This window comes from Triturus cristatus, chromosome 3_1, assembly GCF_964204655.1.
Source record: "Triturus cristatus chromosome 3_1, aTriCri1.1, whole genome shotgun sequence".
Taxonomy (NCBI): Eukaryota; Metazoa; Chordata; class Amphibia; order Caudata; family Salamandridae; genus Triturus; species Triturus cristatus.
This window is the reverse complement of record NC_140583.1, coordinates 335,152,563-335,169,534: the sequence shown is the minus strand read 5'-3', so window position 1 is coordinate 335,169,534 and position 16,972 is coordinate 335,152,563. Positions and strand designations below refer to the sequence as shown.

The window sequence follows — 16,972 nt, the reverse complement described above, 5'->3', positions numbered from 1 at the left end:
GGTGGCTGCCACATGGGCATGACAGCCATGGTTCACCACACTCGTCGAACTGTTAGTAGGTCCCTACAAAGCACTTTTGACCAGAAAGGACCTTCTCACACTGAACCATGGAGGAATCAGACAATCTTGGATCTGGCTCCTGAAGTCCTAGATTTTAGTTACCTCAATCTCTCAAAACAGTATATGGACATTCTTAAAGAGGCATGCAAGCCCACCACCTGGGCCTGTTAAGCCACTAAAATGTGTTCACTATTGTCATTCCAAACACATTGATCCATTAGCAGCCAAGGTACAAGACATAGTCTGTTACTTATTTCATTTGCACCCTCCGGTTTATCCGATAGCGGCATACCTACAAAATAGACAGCACACTTCCCTATTCAGAATTTTAATCATCAAAGCCTTCCTGGAAGGTCTTAAACTAGTCATTCCTCCTAGGGTGCCACCCAGTTTGAAAATAGAATCTCAACATTATATTAACTTGGTTAATGGGCCCTCCATTTGAGCCCCTCCACTCCTGCCTCCTCCAGTTTTTATCCTAAAAGGTAACATTCCTGGTCACTATCACTTCGCTTAGACGTGTCGGTGAGCTTCAGTCACTAACTTTAGAAGAACCTGTCTTCCGAATACATAGGGAGAGGGTTGTACTTTGCACCAACATAGTCTTTTTTCCCCCACCCTGAATCAGTTGCAGAAAGGGCTTCACACACATTTGATGTAAAACAAGCTCTTATGTCTTACATTGACCGGACTAAATCATTTAGGAAGGCACAACAACTATTTGTTGTTTTCTCAAAATCACACAAGGAAAGAGCCATTTCTAAAGCAGGCATTGCATGATGGATTGTTAAGTCCATCCAAACAGGCTATGCTAAAGCTCAAACAACTTTACCTGTTCTTCTTACAGTTCACTCCACTCTTAAAAAAGGAGCTACAGAGGCCTAACTAGTAAATATACCTATAGCTGACATGTAAAGCAGCTTCATGGTCTACATAACATATATTTACGAATCATTACTGTGTAGATGTGCTGGCCCGTCAGTAAGCCAACGTGGGCCAAGCAGTTATATGTACACTATTTCAAACAGCTGTAATTCCCACAGGCTAGTTACAACTTATGAAGGAGAATTACTTTAGAAGTCCATGCTGAGCATGTGCCTTTACAGCCACACATGCCTTAAACAAAAATGTTACCAGTAAGCATCAGTTTGTGGCATGTTGTTCTGTATATACACATGCACCCACCCTACTCCCAGGACGCCTGTGCTTGTTACAGTTACTTCCACTATTACTCACAGACTCCTTTCACATGGGCATCTCTATACTCTATGCTTTGCTTCCTGTTTCATCCTCTCTCACAACGGAGTGGGTGACCATTAGCATTACCAACAACAGGGAGTAGTCGCACTTCCTTATGACTCGAAAGACTTTCTTCGAAGAAAATCAACTTGCACACATCCAAGCCCAACACTAGATTGCAGGATAATGCTAAGATTGTGAATTTGCAGCACTACATGCCACGAACATGTGCTTACTGGGTAAGTAACATTTTCCTTACTAATCAGCTTTAGCAAGGGTTGATGACGAGCACAGCCGAGATTTATCTACTTTTATAATGAATTGCTTCTCCCTTAAATAGGAACTGAGTATCATAACCCATGTGATTTTAATATTAGAGATAAAGTACTTATGCAAATGTGACAGTTGTTGCTTCTGTAGCCTTCCATAGTACGTTGCTTTTCCAGTATTTTTATTGTTCAAAAGGAAGAAAGCTTATTTAGGGCCTTTTTCCTCTGCAGACTTGTCAAGTTTGTCAAATGATGCTTCCCAACAAATGCAGTTACACAGCCCACCAGAGAATACATGCTCATAAATCACCGTATTGTTGTCCCGAATGTGGTGCTTTGTGTCGTTCAGCATATTTTCAGACTCATGTCAAGGAGAATTGCCTACATTATTCCCGCAAAGTTGGATTCAGGTTAGTACTTGTTTTATCTTTTCTTGTATTTCTAATGTTTTAAGTATTATATAGTATGTTTGTTATATATGTGTTAGTGAAAATATTTCCAAATATGTAATATAGATTGGATTAAGTTGAATAGCACAGGATGCAGACAGAAAATAATATTGGAAGGGATTAGTTCGAATAACATCACATACTCACCTATTTTACATATTTGAAATTAAAGCTACTTATATGACTGGCAGCAAAAAAAAACTTGAGGGGCACCTTTCCTCTCATTGAAAGTGTTGCTTTAAACCCAGTCTTAAGATGCAGTCCATGATATGCCATTTATTTATCTCTAGTACTAGTGTTGCATAAACTGGGATATAGTGCTCAAGTCTGCAAGGGTGCGTGGATTTAGTTTAGTGCACCATCACTGAGTAAGGAAGTCCAGGTTACTGTTGCACCATGGTGGAAATGGCCCTTTCTGCCGTGCCACCCCCAAATGTTTTCCCTTCCTCCTCCCCTTTTTGCTGAATTTGTTTTTGTTGTCATTCAGACTCTGTGCACTTGACCACTGCTAACCAGTGCAAAAGTGATTGTGCTCTCTTCCTAAAACATGGTATAATTGGTTTACACCTGTTTGCCATATTTAGTATACCTATAAGTCCCTAGTAAAGTACACTACATGTGCCCAGGGCCTGTACATTAAAACGCTACTAGAGGACTTGCAGCTAACCACCCACTTGAGTCGCCCTTTAAGCATGTTTCAAGCCTGCCACTGCAGAGCCTGTGTGTGCAATTTACACTGCCATGTCAATTTAGCATTTAAAACCCTTTCCCAAGCCATAGAGTAGGTACTATGTAGCCCATGGTGCAGTGTGCGGTGTAATTAAAAGGTAGGCACTGTACTTTTATGTTTTACTGGTAGTGAAAAACTCCCAAATTAGTTTTTACCAACTGTGAGGCCTACCCCTCCCATAGGTTAATGTTGGGAAATCCTTTTAACGTTTAATAAGCTTTAATTCCTAATTGAGAAGAGGTAGATCTGTCATGTTTAGTGCCTATGAAATTGTAATGACAAAACCTTTTTATAATTTTGAAAATGCCACTTTTAGAAAGTTGCCATTTTCCTGCTCTTACCCATGTGTGCCTGCAACCTGTCTCCAATTTATGTCTGTGGAGTGTGCCAGCTGGGCTTTGTGCATTCCCTCTAGACAGCCACACACAAAGGGAACTTAGGTGTGACTTGATGGGCAATCTTGGAAGGATGGGAGGGAGGAGCTGGGAACAGCCTCACACTTAGACCTAAATAGGCTGTGTCCTGTGCCCACACAAAAGACTGCTTATCCCCCTGTAGTGAGTCTGGAGCCAGGACAGGAAGGGAGGACCTCTGTACACTTCAACGGCCCTTCTTTGACGTTTTTCCCACTTCAAAGGCACCACTGGGTATAAGAACTGGACTTCAGATCCTACTACTTAAGTGCACTTCCGGACCTGTGGATACTCTGCCAGGAAGAAGGACTGCTGTGCTGCAGACGAACTGCCACTGCTGAACTGCTGCTCTGGAAGAACTGCTTTTTTCGCTATGCTGACCTGCCTGCTGCCCTCCTAGCCCTATCCTACCCAAGCTATCTCAATCTACCCCACTCCATTCGACACCACACAATCTAAACTACTCCTGTCTACCCCAATCTATCCCACTCCAATTCACCCCACTCCAATCTAACTCACCCAGTGTACCCCCACTCCAGTCTACCCCACTGAGTCTACTCTACTCGACCCCTCCAAATCTACCCTACTCATATCTACTTGCAGTTTACCACACACCAATCCAACACAATCTGCGCCACCCCAATCTAACTCAAACCACCCACTTAAATCTACCCCACTCCAATGTACCACACCCATCCTACCCCAATCGACCCCAATCTGCTCCAATGTATCCCACCTCTATCGTCCTCAATTTTACACACTCTGATCAACCCCAAACTACCCCATGCCAATCTACACCAACCTACCCCACTACAGTATACCCTAGTCACTTCACCCCAGTATACCCCAATGTACCCACTCTAACAGACCATTCTCCAATCCACCCCACCCACCTTTAGCCATGCTGAACAGCAGCCACACTGATGTACAACATGACTAAGAGCAAGGTAGGCACGCTCCTGAGAAGGAAGTGTCACTCGTGTTGCACTCGTTGAGAGAGAATAGAATCTCTTTATCTGTGAAACTAGTTACACAAGACGAGGTTGTCCAAGGTCAAATTAATTTATTGAATCAATTTCTTCAACTGATAATGTAGAATTGTAATCATTCTTATAAGATTGATTCATTGTCCGAATGCCCAATGCATTTCGGGCTGTTCAAGCCCTTCATCAGGGGCAACACTCTAGGGGAGAAAAGAGGGCAGGACTCAGTATCAATATTCAAACATGTGGGTGTAAATAATCAAAATAAATACGAAAACAAGACAAGGTGTGGAACGGTGAAGTCGAGGGGTAGGAAGGTGATGGAGAAAGTATCCAAGGAACCACGTGAATGAAGTGCTCACGGTCACTCGTACAGTTAGTATCAAGTGAACGGGAATGGATGCGAGGGTAATAATAATGCTCACGGGTGGATACCACGTATGTGTATGGGTTGAAACATAAATTAGAGAAAGGCGAAGTCGGTGAGTCAAGAAACATGATTGCCGACGGAGCGGTGAGGAGTAACTACTGGCGTGCTCTAGTTAAACCATAGGGCTGTTAATAACAGTTGAGGCTACAGCGTGTTGCCAAGAAAGTAAAACCTGAAGAGTGGAGGGGTGTCATCGAGGGGTCTGAAAACTGTAAAAAACGGAAAAGAAACTTACGGTTCAGTGGTGTAATCACGAAATCATCACGTAGCGGAGATGCGTTCGAACAGTGCTTCAGTGAATGTGAAGTTCGCGGGTGGCGGTCATGTGATAAGGAAACGCGTCGAATAAACGGAAGTGAACGTTCGTGAACTACATGAAGAAACAAAGAAAAAAGACTCGTAGTTTTCATGCGGTGAGAGAGTGTGGAAAGGAGGAAAAAATACTCGTGTGATCACAAATGATCGGGAGAGTGTGGTAGAAGAATGGAGTATACTGAATACATGAGGTTGCACATAGGGAATCACAAAGTAGTAACGAGACTATACATAAGGTGCTGAACCAGGGAAAATAAAATCAGAACAATTAAATACATGATAAACAGTGTGAAAATAAAGAAAACGCCATCAGTCATGAAAAATTAAACGGAATAAGGTCATGAGGAATTCCAAAAATGGGTCGTTCTCATATATAGTGTTCAGTTCAAAGAAGTCGGAGATGGGTTACAAAAACCAGCCTAGATCGTAGCGTTCATTAAGACCTTTTGGCTGAGTGGAATTGAGTTTGTGAATCCAAAAGATTTCTCTTTGTAAGAGAAATTTACTGTTATCTCGTCCTTTCACATGAGGGATTTGTTCAAGGATAAGGAAACGCAGTTGACGGATGTTGTGTTGATGTTGATGAAAATGGGTGGCAATTGGGGATTTGGCCTGTAGGGTTCGTATGTTACTTTTGTGTTCATTAACTCGTATGCGAATCTTCCTCTCTGTTTTGCCCACGTAGACAAGGCCACATGGGCATTTCAATAGGTAAATAACATTCTGACTGTTGCATGTCGCCGTCACTTTAAGTTTAATTGGGTAACCTTGTAAAGGATGTTGAATTGTGGTCCCCTTGATGATACAGTTGCAATTACCACAGTTGAAACAAGGTAAAGTTCCTTTGAAAGTTACTTTTCTGGACACTCGCATCACCATCAAGCAAGGTAACCTCATCACACAAGTATACACCAAATCCACAGATCGCAATAACCTTCTTCACTTTAACAGTTTCCACCAACCATCGCTCAAAAATCATTTGCCATATTCACAACTACTAAGATTAAAAAGAATTTCTAGCACCAATGAGCTCTACGAAGCCAGTAAAACACAGTGTATCTCTAAGTTCAAACAACGAAAATATCCCAATGATGTTCTGGATAAAGCCATCCTTAAGACAGAGAAATCCACCCGCCAAATGTTACTCAAAGCAAAACGACCTACATCAAAACAACAGAGAATGACATTTGTGTCCAAATATTCTACTCAAAGTTTCAACATCAAGAAAACCATCTTGAGATATTGGCCAATGTTAGCTACAGAGGTGGACTTCAATAAGACCTTTGAAATACCCCCAAGATTTGCATATCAAAGATCACACAATTTCAAACAAATTCTATCTAACACCAGAGATTCTACCACGAGTACTTTCAAAGGAACTTTACCTTGTTTCAACTGTGGTAATTGCAACTGTATCATCAAGGGGACCACAATTCAACATCCTTTACAAGGTTACCCAATTAAACTTAAAGTGACGGCGACATGCAACAGTCAGAATGTTATTTACCTATTGAAATGCCCATGTGGCCTTGTCTACGTGGGCAAAACAGAGAGGAAGATTCGCATACGAATTAATGAACACAAAAGTAACATACGAACCCGACAGGCCAAATCCCCAATTGCCACCCATTTTCATCAACATCAACACAACATCTGCCAACTGCGTTTCCTTATCCTTGAACAAATCCCGCATGTGAAAGGACGAGATAACAGTTAAATTTCTCTTACAAAGAGAAATCTTTTGGATTCACAAACTCAATTCCACTCATCCAAAAGGTCTTAATGAACGCTACGATTTAGGCTGTTTTTTGTAACCCATCTCCGACTTCTTTGAACTGAACACTATATATGAGAACGACCCATTTTTGGAATTCCTCATGACCTTATTCCGTTTAATTTTTCATGACTGATGGCGTTTTCTTTATTTTCACACTGTTTATCATGTATTTAATTGTTCTGATTTTATTTTCCCTGGTTCAGCACCTTATGTATAGTCTCGTTACTACTTTGTGATTCCCTATGTGCAACCTCATGTATTCAGTATACTCCATTCTTCTACCACACTCTCCCGATCGTTTGTGATCACACAAGTATTTTTTCCTCCTTTCCACACTCTCTCACCGCATGAAAACTACGAGTCTTTTTTCTTTGTTTCCTCATGTAGTTCACGAACGTTCACTTCCGTTTATTCGACGCGTTTCCTTATCACATGACCGCCACCCGTGAACTTCACATTCACTGAAGCACTGTTCGAACGCATCTCCGCTACGTGATGATTTCGTGATTACACCACTGAACCGTAAGTTTCTTTTTCGTTTTTTACAGTTTTCAGACCCCTCGATGACACCCCTCCACTCTTCAGGTTTTACTTTCTTGGCAACACGCTGTAGCCTCAACTGTTATTAACAGCCCTATGGTTTAACTAGAGCACGCCAGTAGTTACTCCTCACCGCTCCGTCGGCAATCATGTTTCTTGACTCACCGACTTCGCCTTTCTCTAATTTATGTTTCAACCCATACACATACGTGGTATCCACCCGTGAGCATTATTATTACCCTCGCATCCATTCCCGTTCACTTGATACTAACTGTACGAATGACCGTGAGCACTTCATTCACGTGGTTCCTTGGATACTTTCTCCATCACCTTCCTATCCCTCGACTTCACCGTTCCACACCTTGTCTTGTTTTCGTATTTATTTTGATTATTTACACCCACATGTTTGAATATTGATTCTGAGTCCTGCCCTCTTTTCTCCCCTAGAGTGTTGCCACTGATGAAGGGCTTGAACAGCCCGAAATGCATTGGGCATTCGGACAATGAATCAATCTTATAAGAATGATTACAATTCTACATTATCAGTTGAAGAAATTGATTCAATAAATTAATTTGACCTTGGACAACCTCGTCTTGTGTAACTAGTTTCACAGATAAAGAGATTCTATTCTCTCTCTCAACGAGTGCAACACGAGTGACACTTCCTTCTCAGGAGCGTGCCTACCTTGCTTGAATTGAATTCCCAACTCGGGGGGATATACTCGTCTGCACCAACAATTATTTTTCTAACGGTCTAACCGTTGAACACTGAGTTCGCACATTGTGTATCTTTTTATTGTTACAACATGACTAAGACACATTGCTAATAGCTGTCACATAGGTGATACCTGTTGGCTCTGCCAATGCTTGTTTTTTTAATAGCGCACACTCTAATGTGCTGCACCATTAGCAAGTTCAAGGCAGTTCTTTTCTGGATGGTCATGGCTGCTACCGAGTTAGTGTCTAACTGCAGCCCCTGAAGGGCATTTCTCATGGCATTGAAGGCGTTAGCCAATTCTGCTGAAATGTTCATGATAGCATGTTTCCAATTCAAACACCATATTCCTGGTATCAGTGCACAAACAAACTTATGAAAACCTTGCATTCTTGTTTCCTTTATAAGTGCTTCTCTGTTGTATCGATGGGCAAAACTACGACGATTCAGAGGTTCATGAGCAGATATACAAGGCACCACTGTGTTAGATAGAATGTTCCTAAAATATGCAGAGGAGTATAAACACCATTGACAATCAACGGACACAGAGGGAAGACACCAAAAAGCACTGGATGGTGTTCTTCTCCTGGAGAACGTACATGGGCAATGGCTGCGTGGTCCGAGAATGTGAAGTGGCTTTGGAGCATACCCCTTTATGTTTTTGCCAAAATTTCCACCACAAATTCGCACAGAAAGACAGCCAAGAAGGTTGCAACCTCGGCCTGTCAAGAGACCCTCAATTTGAGGACTGCAGAGCCTCCGTGGTGTTTCAGTTCAAGACCCTAAAATTTAGGGGAAAAACTGTGATGGGCACACTGTGCTATGGCGTAGATAAAGGAGGCATACCATAAAGAGCAACTCTCCAGCGATGAGAAGACCCCAGAGGGTACTGGACTAGCACAGGAGGAATTCTCCAACATCCAGGAACCCATCTACATTGAAAAGGTCAAGACACCGAAACGTCAAACTCACAAGGAACATGAGGGACAGGTAGCAACACAGCGCCCGGGGACAGAAGGGAAGATACTGAGTAGAAAGAGTCCAAGTCCTGTCGCCAAAGATTTCTGCAGTTGAGGGAAAAAAGAAAGAAAAAGAGCCTCACAAGTCCGAACCAAAGGCCCCCGATGACCACCAGGCCCTTTAAACCAGCCTCAACACTTAAAGGTGATTGTTTGCACAGGAGGGAGAAAAAAGCACCAATAATCGGACACTGTAGCTTCAAAAAAGAGGCTGTACACTTCTAATGGGGCCATGTCCATTTTAACAAAAAGATTTCTTATGCTCTCTATTATTGATGTATATCTTGATTGCATTCAAATGTGTTAACATGTATTGGCAGTGTAAATGTGGTATTTGTTCCCCGACTTTAGAAGAAATATGAGTGGGTTGAGGAGCCTGGAAACTTTCTATCTGGCAGCATATTTTGTTTCATAAGGTTAACAGACAGACTAGAACTGCACTCATGTCAATTTTATCTTTTGGCGCATACTGATATAACCTTTCGCTCCAGTTGCAGCTGCTCCACATGCTACTCCATATGCTACTCCATCTGTTCATGCCTGTGTCCGGTGGTCCCACAGCTGCAATTGGAGTGTTCTTACTCAAATCACAGATATTATGTTGTTGGGTGGACCTTCACGCTCTGTCGCTTGATAAGCTGATCTCAGGATATGTACTGCTGTCTTGGTGCTGAGAATCAGGAAAATGTTTCTAAAGCATGAAATGGCTTAAACAATTATCTCTGTCTTGTTGACCTTTATTTTCATTTTGATATTTAGCCATTGAAGTTTCTTATTTGTTATCTGCAGGTGTATCCATTGTGGAGTTGTCTTTATGACATTGGGGATGCTGAAAGATCATATTCAAGATAAGCATTTTGAAGTCTTCCACAAGTGTTTTTTTTGTCCAATGGCCTTTAAGTCAACAGAAAATATTGCTACCCACATGGCGGCTCAGCATCCATCACTACCTCAGAAGGCTGCTCAGTAAGCACAGTGTTGTATGTTAATCAAATTTTAGAAATGATAGCAAATGTATCTGAAGTAAAAATGTTGATGCTTCTAAGCTCTGTTACTAGGGATTCCTAACAGGCAGGCAGTGTCTCCCAGGTTATAACTAACATGAAGTCCCTTCACTGTTTTTCCCTAAGATTTCTCTTCTCTGTGTAGTTAGTAGAACTGATGAAGAAACATGTTTTTCTTTTAAGTTTTTGGGTATTTGTTTTTTATTATTATTTTTTTATAGTGACTAATATGTACTTTAGTATCCAGTGAAACTTAGCACACAAAACAGGCAATAAATGCCCTGGAAAGAACAGTAAAATTGCAAGTTAAGCCAAAACATACACATGTAAGGCCTTTCAGCCATGCCATTGGTTTGTTTAGTTTGGGGTCTTTCAGTCAGTGCTTGAATAAAGTTATTTTACTTTTGGATCAGCACAAGAGTAGTATCTCTCTCGTTATTAGGTGTATTACCATACCTATCTAAGGAGTGTTTCGTATTATAGTCAAGCATTGATGGGGAAGACAACTCTCAATACACTACAATGGAGGCCCAGATATGCTCCTAAAAGTCTTTTCATGTGCCTGTTTATGCTGCACCAGTGAGAATTTTGCAGCTGAAAGTTAATTTGCATCGAAAGCTTAATTTTCAGCTAGCATTAATTTAAACCTAATGTGATTTGTGGACCTAAATATTTTGATATGCCATACTAAAGGGTGTTCAGTGACACATATGTGAGGTCAGACTAGTGCACACCATTTACAACTAATGTGGTATCTCGTATTTTGTCTCTGTAATATGTGTAACCCCACTTCTCCAGTATTTGGGGTGTCTTTCATAGATTCACATGCTTGAATATTCCCCGTCGTCGAAGTGGGAGTCCCACGGTATATATAAAAAGCAATAAGTATCATGTATATATACATATACACATACCTAACCACATAAGAGTATATACATACCCAAATAAACATATATATATAGTTCAAATAACATATCAAGTTAAAAATACCATAGGATAGCATTGAGACATAGGAAAGCATAGAGAAAAGAATCACTTTGCTAACATATCACTGTCACTTTATAGTCCAAACTCCAGCCAATCAGGCGCTAGCACCCTCTAGAACCTTCTCCTCAGAGGCTCAGGCCCTCAGATTTTCTACCGCACGTCGTGTGAAGGGAGTCTCCCTGAGCTCTGCTCAGTTCTTCATCTGGTTTGAGGTTTTTTATCTCTCATCATGTCTGCAAGTAAGAAATCTCTTTTCCGTCCTTGTTCATCTTGCGGAAAGTCAAGACTTTTCTCTGAGGATCCCCATGAGAAATGTATTTATTGTCTGTATCCTGATCATAAGGTGGCTAATTGTAAGATCTGCAGAACTTTCTCTCACAAAACTTTAAAGGATAGAGAAGGTCGCCTTTTAATATGGCTTCAAAAACTAAAGGACACAGACAACCCACTTTCTGAGGTGGAAAGTGTAGCCTCTGTCAAAACAGGAGTCTCCTCAAAGCGTGGAAGTGTCCAGGACTTGCCATCTCCTTTTCTGAAAAAGAAGAGACTTCACCTTGAGGAAGTGTCTACAGGCAAAGTCTCTGTCTCCACATCTGCGCCCCCGAGACGTAGCTCTCAGGCGTCTGTGACTCCGTCAGCACATGTTTCCAGTCAGAAACTTTCAAAACCGTCGACGGGCCCGTCGACGGCCCCTCCGTCGACGAGATCGGCTACTTCATCAGCCTCGTCGACGACGGTGACGACGGTATCGAGTAGATATCCTTCGTCGACGACACTGACTTCGTCGACGTCTTCTCCGTCGACGATAGTATGTGTGTCTCTTAGAACTGTCTCGTCGACGATACCACTCACTTCTTCGTCGACGACTGGGAAGCTGGCGCTTCCGTCGACGTCCACAACTCCGTCGACGATGGGTAAAAAGAAGAAGAGGAAATCTTCCTCGTCGACGACAGCCTCGTCGACGACAGCCTCGTCGACGACAGTCACACCGTCGACGGCAGCCACACCGTCGACGGCAGCCACACCGTCGACGGCAGCCACACCGTCGACGGCAGCCACCCCGTCGACGACAGTCCCGTCGACGGCAACAACCGCGTCGACGGCAGCTCCGTCGACGATTGCTTCGTCGACGGTCGCCTCGACGACGGTAGGGTCAAATTTTGCGACAATGCCATTGGTGCCAATGTCAACACCAGCACCGGGGTCTGTGGACAGCTCCTTAATGCTTCGTCGTAAGGCCATGCTAGACCCAGTTATGTTACCACCTGGACCACGACCACCTCGTCAACTATTTCCCTCAGGAGATGAGGACGATTCGGATGAAGGCGATCAGTCTCTTTTTCGGGATGCTCATAGTCCTTCGGAGCTCCATATAAAATGCCAAGAGTCTGAGGAGGATGAATTTTATGAACAGGAAGAAGAGCAAAATACCTCTGCTCCGGTTCCTATGATGCAGCTTCCTGTGCAGCTTGTTTCCAACCTCCAGTATATGTTGGAAGACTATAATCGTCGTTTCCCAGCATCCCCTCAAAATACTCCACGTGAAGCGCCATCTGAGGTTCCACCTCCGATACCCACGCCCTCCACACCTGCACTGCCTTTCAATGCAGAGGATGATAATATGGACAATCCGGATACGGAAGACGGCGAGCTCCCAGAGGACGACACTATGGCGGACTGGGATGATTACCAAATCAATTCGCCCGCATCACCGCCAAGGTCACCAGTCAACTCGCCACCTGTCGACATAACAGGGTTCCATCAGCTGATGGAGAGAGCAGCACAACGCTTTCACCTTCCCATGGTGGTTAGGGAAGAGGACTGTTTCTTATATGACTTCAAGTCCCAGCCTCAGAAACAAGTACGAGCTGTGCCAATCATAGACTTCATATGGAATGAAGGCCTAAAATTAATGAAGACACCTAATTCTATTCCGGCGGTGCTCCCACGCCTGGAGAAAAAATATAAAGCTCCGGATTCTTCCCCAGCCTGCTTGGTGTCTCAACCTAAGCCGGACTCAGTGATCACACAAGCGGCACAGCGCCGCTCCAAGAATCCATCATCTCCAATGTCGGCGCCTCCGGACCGCGACGGCCGTCGCCTGGATGCTATAGGCAAGAAGTTTTCAACCATGGCGTCAACAACGGTCCGGGCTGCGAATTCCTTGGCTATCCTCGGCCGTTATGATAGACAGATGTGGTCGGACATGGCTGCATTGGTCAAACTTATACCGGAAGATTCAAGAGCGGAAGCTCAGAAAATCCTGCAAGAGGGAGAAAGGGCGTCATCCGAGATCATTGACTGCTCTGTTGACATCGCATCCACCGGTTTTCGCCAATTGGCGGGGGCAGCCGTCCTAAGAAGACAGGGCTGGCTTCGGTCAACCTCTTTTCGGCAAGAGGTCCAGGCTAAGATTTTGGACATGCAATATGACGGGGAGTCATTATTCGGCCAGCATGTAGAAGATGCCTTGCAAACCATTAAAAAGGATACGGATACGGCTCGTTCCCTCGGCACTCTACAGTTTAAGAAGCAGCCCTTTCGAGGTGCGCACGGCCGCGGCACCTCCTCATCATCATCCTTTCGTGGCTCCTCGTCCCAATACCGCTCGTACAATCAGGGGCAACAGCGGTACTATTCACAACCGCAGCAGTCCTACAGACAGCAAACTAGCAAGTCATACAGAGGAAAGTCGAATTACAGAGGAAATTCAACCAAGAAGCAGTGACTCTGTACGGAAAGAACTTCCTTTTCCCAGTTGTCCTCTAGTTCTTGTTGGAGGAAAAATCTCCCAGTTCTTTTCAACCTGGTCCTTGATCACTTCGGACCGCTGGGTCCTGGATATAATTTCAAGGGGCCACGCCCTAGAGTTTGTGAAGGTTCCTCCACGCACACCTCCATCCGGGCCACCACCCGCCCATCTCAGAGAACTTTTCAAACAAATCCAAATAATGTTAAACAAGGGTGCCATCGAAGTGGTTCCGAAATATCAAAGAGGGTTGGGATTCTATTCCCGTTTTTTCCTCATACTAAAGAAATCAGGGGAATGGCGTCCGATCCTCGATCTCAGATTGCTCAACAAATTTCTCAAGACTCAGTCCTTTCGGATGCTCACATTGAAGGACATCCTCCAATTCTTTTCTCAGGAGGATTACATGACAACGATCGATCTGCAGGACGCATATTTCCATGTGCCCATTCTACCGCGCCACAGGAAATACCTACGGTTTCGAGTGGGCCACAGGGACTACCAATTCAAAGTCCTACCCTTCGGACTCTGCTCAGCCCCGCGGGTCTTTACAAAATTCCTAGCCCCGGTGGTGGCTCACTTACGACAAGAGGGTATTCAGATATACCCATACCTGGACGATTGCCTCATCAAAGCTCAATCCTCTCACCAGGCGGCCCTCGATACCCAGCGCTGTCTCGATCTGTTTCAGTCCCTGGGGTTGTCGATCAATGTACAAAAATCTCAACTCACGCCGACTACGTGCAAGACTTTTCTCGGCGCTTGTATCAATACGAGCACAACCATGGCCTTCGCTTCAGCAGAACGTCAGGAACGGATTCAACAGCTTGCGAGCTCCATCGCAGCAAAGCAGTCAGTTTCAGTCCGCATATTAAAATCCTTTCTGGGAATGGCGTCCTCATGCATCGCTTTGATCCCTCTCTGCAGACTAAAAAGTCGCATCATCCAAGAGGAGTTAGACAAGCAGTGGCGCCAGGTTTCCGGTTCCTTCAACGATCAGGTCGTGGTGTCACCCCGCATGGCTCAAGCGCTGCATTGGTGGACTTGTCCTGCCAACATCGCAGCAGGAACATCCTTTCTGTCGTCAACCCCAGAACTCGTCCTTACCACGGACGCATCCATGGAGGGTTGGGGCGCACATTTTCAAGATCTATCCGTCAAGGGCCTATGGTCAGCGGCTCAGCGTTGCTGGCACATCAACAGACTGGAACTGATGGCCATTTTCTTGGCGTTGAAATCCTTCCGCCTGCAATTCCAAGGGAAGTCAGTCCTCATTCAGACGGACAACACCACGTGCATGCACTACCTGAACAAACAGGGCGGGACAAGATCTCCACTGCTCTCCCGTCTGGCGCAGAGGATTTGGAGTTGGGCCATACTCCATCAGATGACGTTACAAGCAATTCATCTGCCCGGCATTTCCAATACTCTGGCGGATGCACTCAGTCGGTCAGCATCATCAACCCACGAGTGGGAGTTACATCAACCGACGCTGGAATTAGTCTTCAACCTTTGGGGTCACCCGACAATCGACCTCTTCGCAACCCCGCAGAATGCAAAATGCCAGTCCTACGCAAGCTGGTTTCCCCACGAAGGGTCGTGCGGAAATGCCCTTTCGATCAATTGGTACGGGATATTTGCGTACGCTTTTCCGCCGATTCCGCTGATTCCACGAGTGCTGCGGAAGATGAGACAACAACCGTGCCATGTACTTCTAATAGCTCCACGGTGGCCTCGGCAGGCATGGTTTTCGGAGTTGCTTCTCCTATCCCAACGCGAGCCCATCCTTCTCCACCTGAAGCCGGATCTGCTCACAATGAACGATGGTCGGATATGCCATCCGAATCCCAGATCTCTCAGCTTGTCGGCTTGGAACCTGAGTACCTTGAATTTGCTCATTTGAACATTCCTCCAGCCTGCAGGGAGGTGTTAGCTAAAGCAAGAGCTCCATCCACTGTGAAAACGTATAAGCTCAAATGGAAGCGATTTTGTCATTGGTGTGCTTCTGCCCACATTCATCCTGTGCACGCTCCTCCAGAACACATTCTGCCGTTCTTCCTACAACTAGCGCAGTCTGGATTATCGCACTCTACCTTAAAGGTTTTTCTAGCGGCAATATCTCGCTTCCGACAAGATGGCTCGTCCTCTCTCTATTCATCCAGAGTCATACAACAATTTTTCAAGGGTCTCTTCCGCATGTTCCCGCCCATTCGGCGTCCTCCACCCACGTGGCGCCTGAACATCGTGCTGGCTCAGCTTATGAAGGCGCCCTTCGAACCTATCCACTCAGCGGATGTCAAATTTTTAACTTGGAAAGTGGCCCTCCTCCTTGCTCTGACCTCTTCCCGCAGAGTCAGTGACATTCACGCTTTTACAATAAAGCCTCCGTTCCTTCAATTCAGATCGGATTGTGTCATCCTCCGCACTAATCCGGTTTTTATACCTAAAGTGCCATCCGATTTCCATCTTAACGAACCAGTGCTCTTAAAGACTTTTTTCCCGCATCCACAAACCCCGGCGGAGCAAAGCTTACACTCTCTGGACTTGAAGAGATGTCTAAAATTCTACATTAGCAGGACTCAATCCTTTTGCAAATCTGACCAGTTGTTTGTGGCCTACGGGCGTGCTTGCAAAGGACAATCTGTCACCAAACCTACTATTGCCCGTTGGGTTTCATCAGCAATCTCTTTTTGCCATCAAAAGGCTGGTAAGCCTCTGTCTTCGGGAGTGAGAGCCCATTCAACAAGGGCTATGTCATCTTCCACTGCCCTGTTCGCTGGTGTGCCCATCCATCAAATATGCCGGGCAGCTACGTGGTCCAGCAGGCACACGTTTACGAAGCACTACTGTCTGGAATCCATTAACGAAGCAGACACGGCTGTGGGACAGGCAGTTCTACGAAATCTGTTTAAATAAGGTGAGCCTCTGCTACTTCCCTCCTCCTGGGGTATTATTATTATTATTATTGCGCTTTAAATACATTGTTTGTATTACATGCAATATCAATACGGCTTGGTCAGCCGAATACTGTTTACTGCTTACTATTCTATTCAAGCATGTGAATCTATGAAAGACACCCCAAATACTGGAGAAGAACAAATGTTACTTACCTGTAAACTGTGGTTCTCCAGTATTGGTGTCTTTCATAGATTCACATGCGACCCACCCTCCTCCCCTCAGAGGCTCTCTTCTCCTCTTTCGGCTCTATGGTCACTCTCGTGCTCGAAAATCTGAGGGCCTGAGCCTCTGAGGAGAAGGTTCTAGAGGGTGCTAGCGCCTGATTGGCTGGAGTT

At 44.6% G+C, this 16,972-nt stretch overlaps 1 protein-coding gene across 3 annotated transcripts in view; it reads left to right on the top strand.

Annotated features, from left to right (window-relative positions):
* The window catches only part of ZNF592 (zinc finger protein 592), a 393,935-nt gene that overhangs the window by 187,345 nt on the left and 189,618 nt on the right, over positions 1-16,972 (top strand). For all 3 annotated transcript variants that reach the window (XM_085644054.1, XM_085644056.1, XM_085644055.1), the window contains 2 exons: positions 1,800-1,978; positions 9,729-9,905. In XM_085644054.1, the coding sequence (XP_085500180.1) occupies positions 1,800-1,978; positions 9,729-9,905 (356 nt within the window). The remainder of the gene's footprint in view (positions 1-1,799; positions 1,979-9,728; positions 9,906-16,972) is intronic.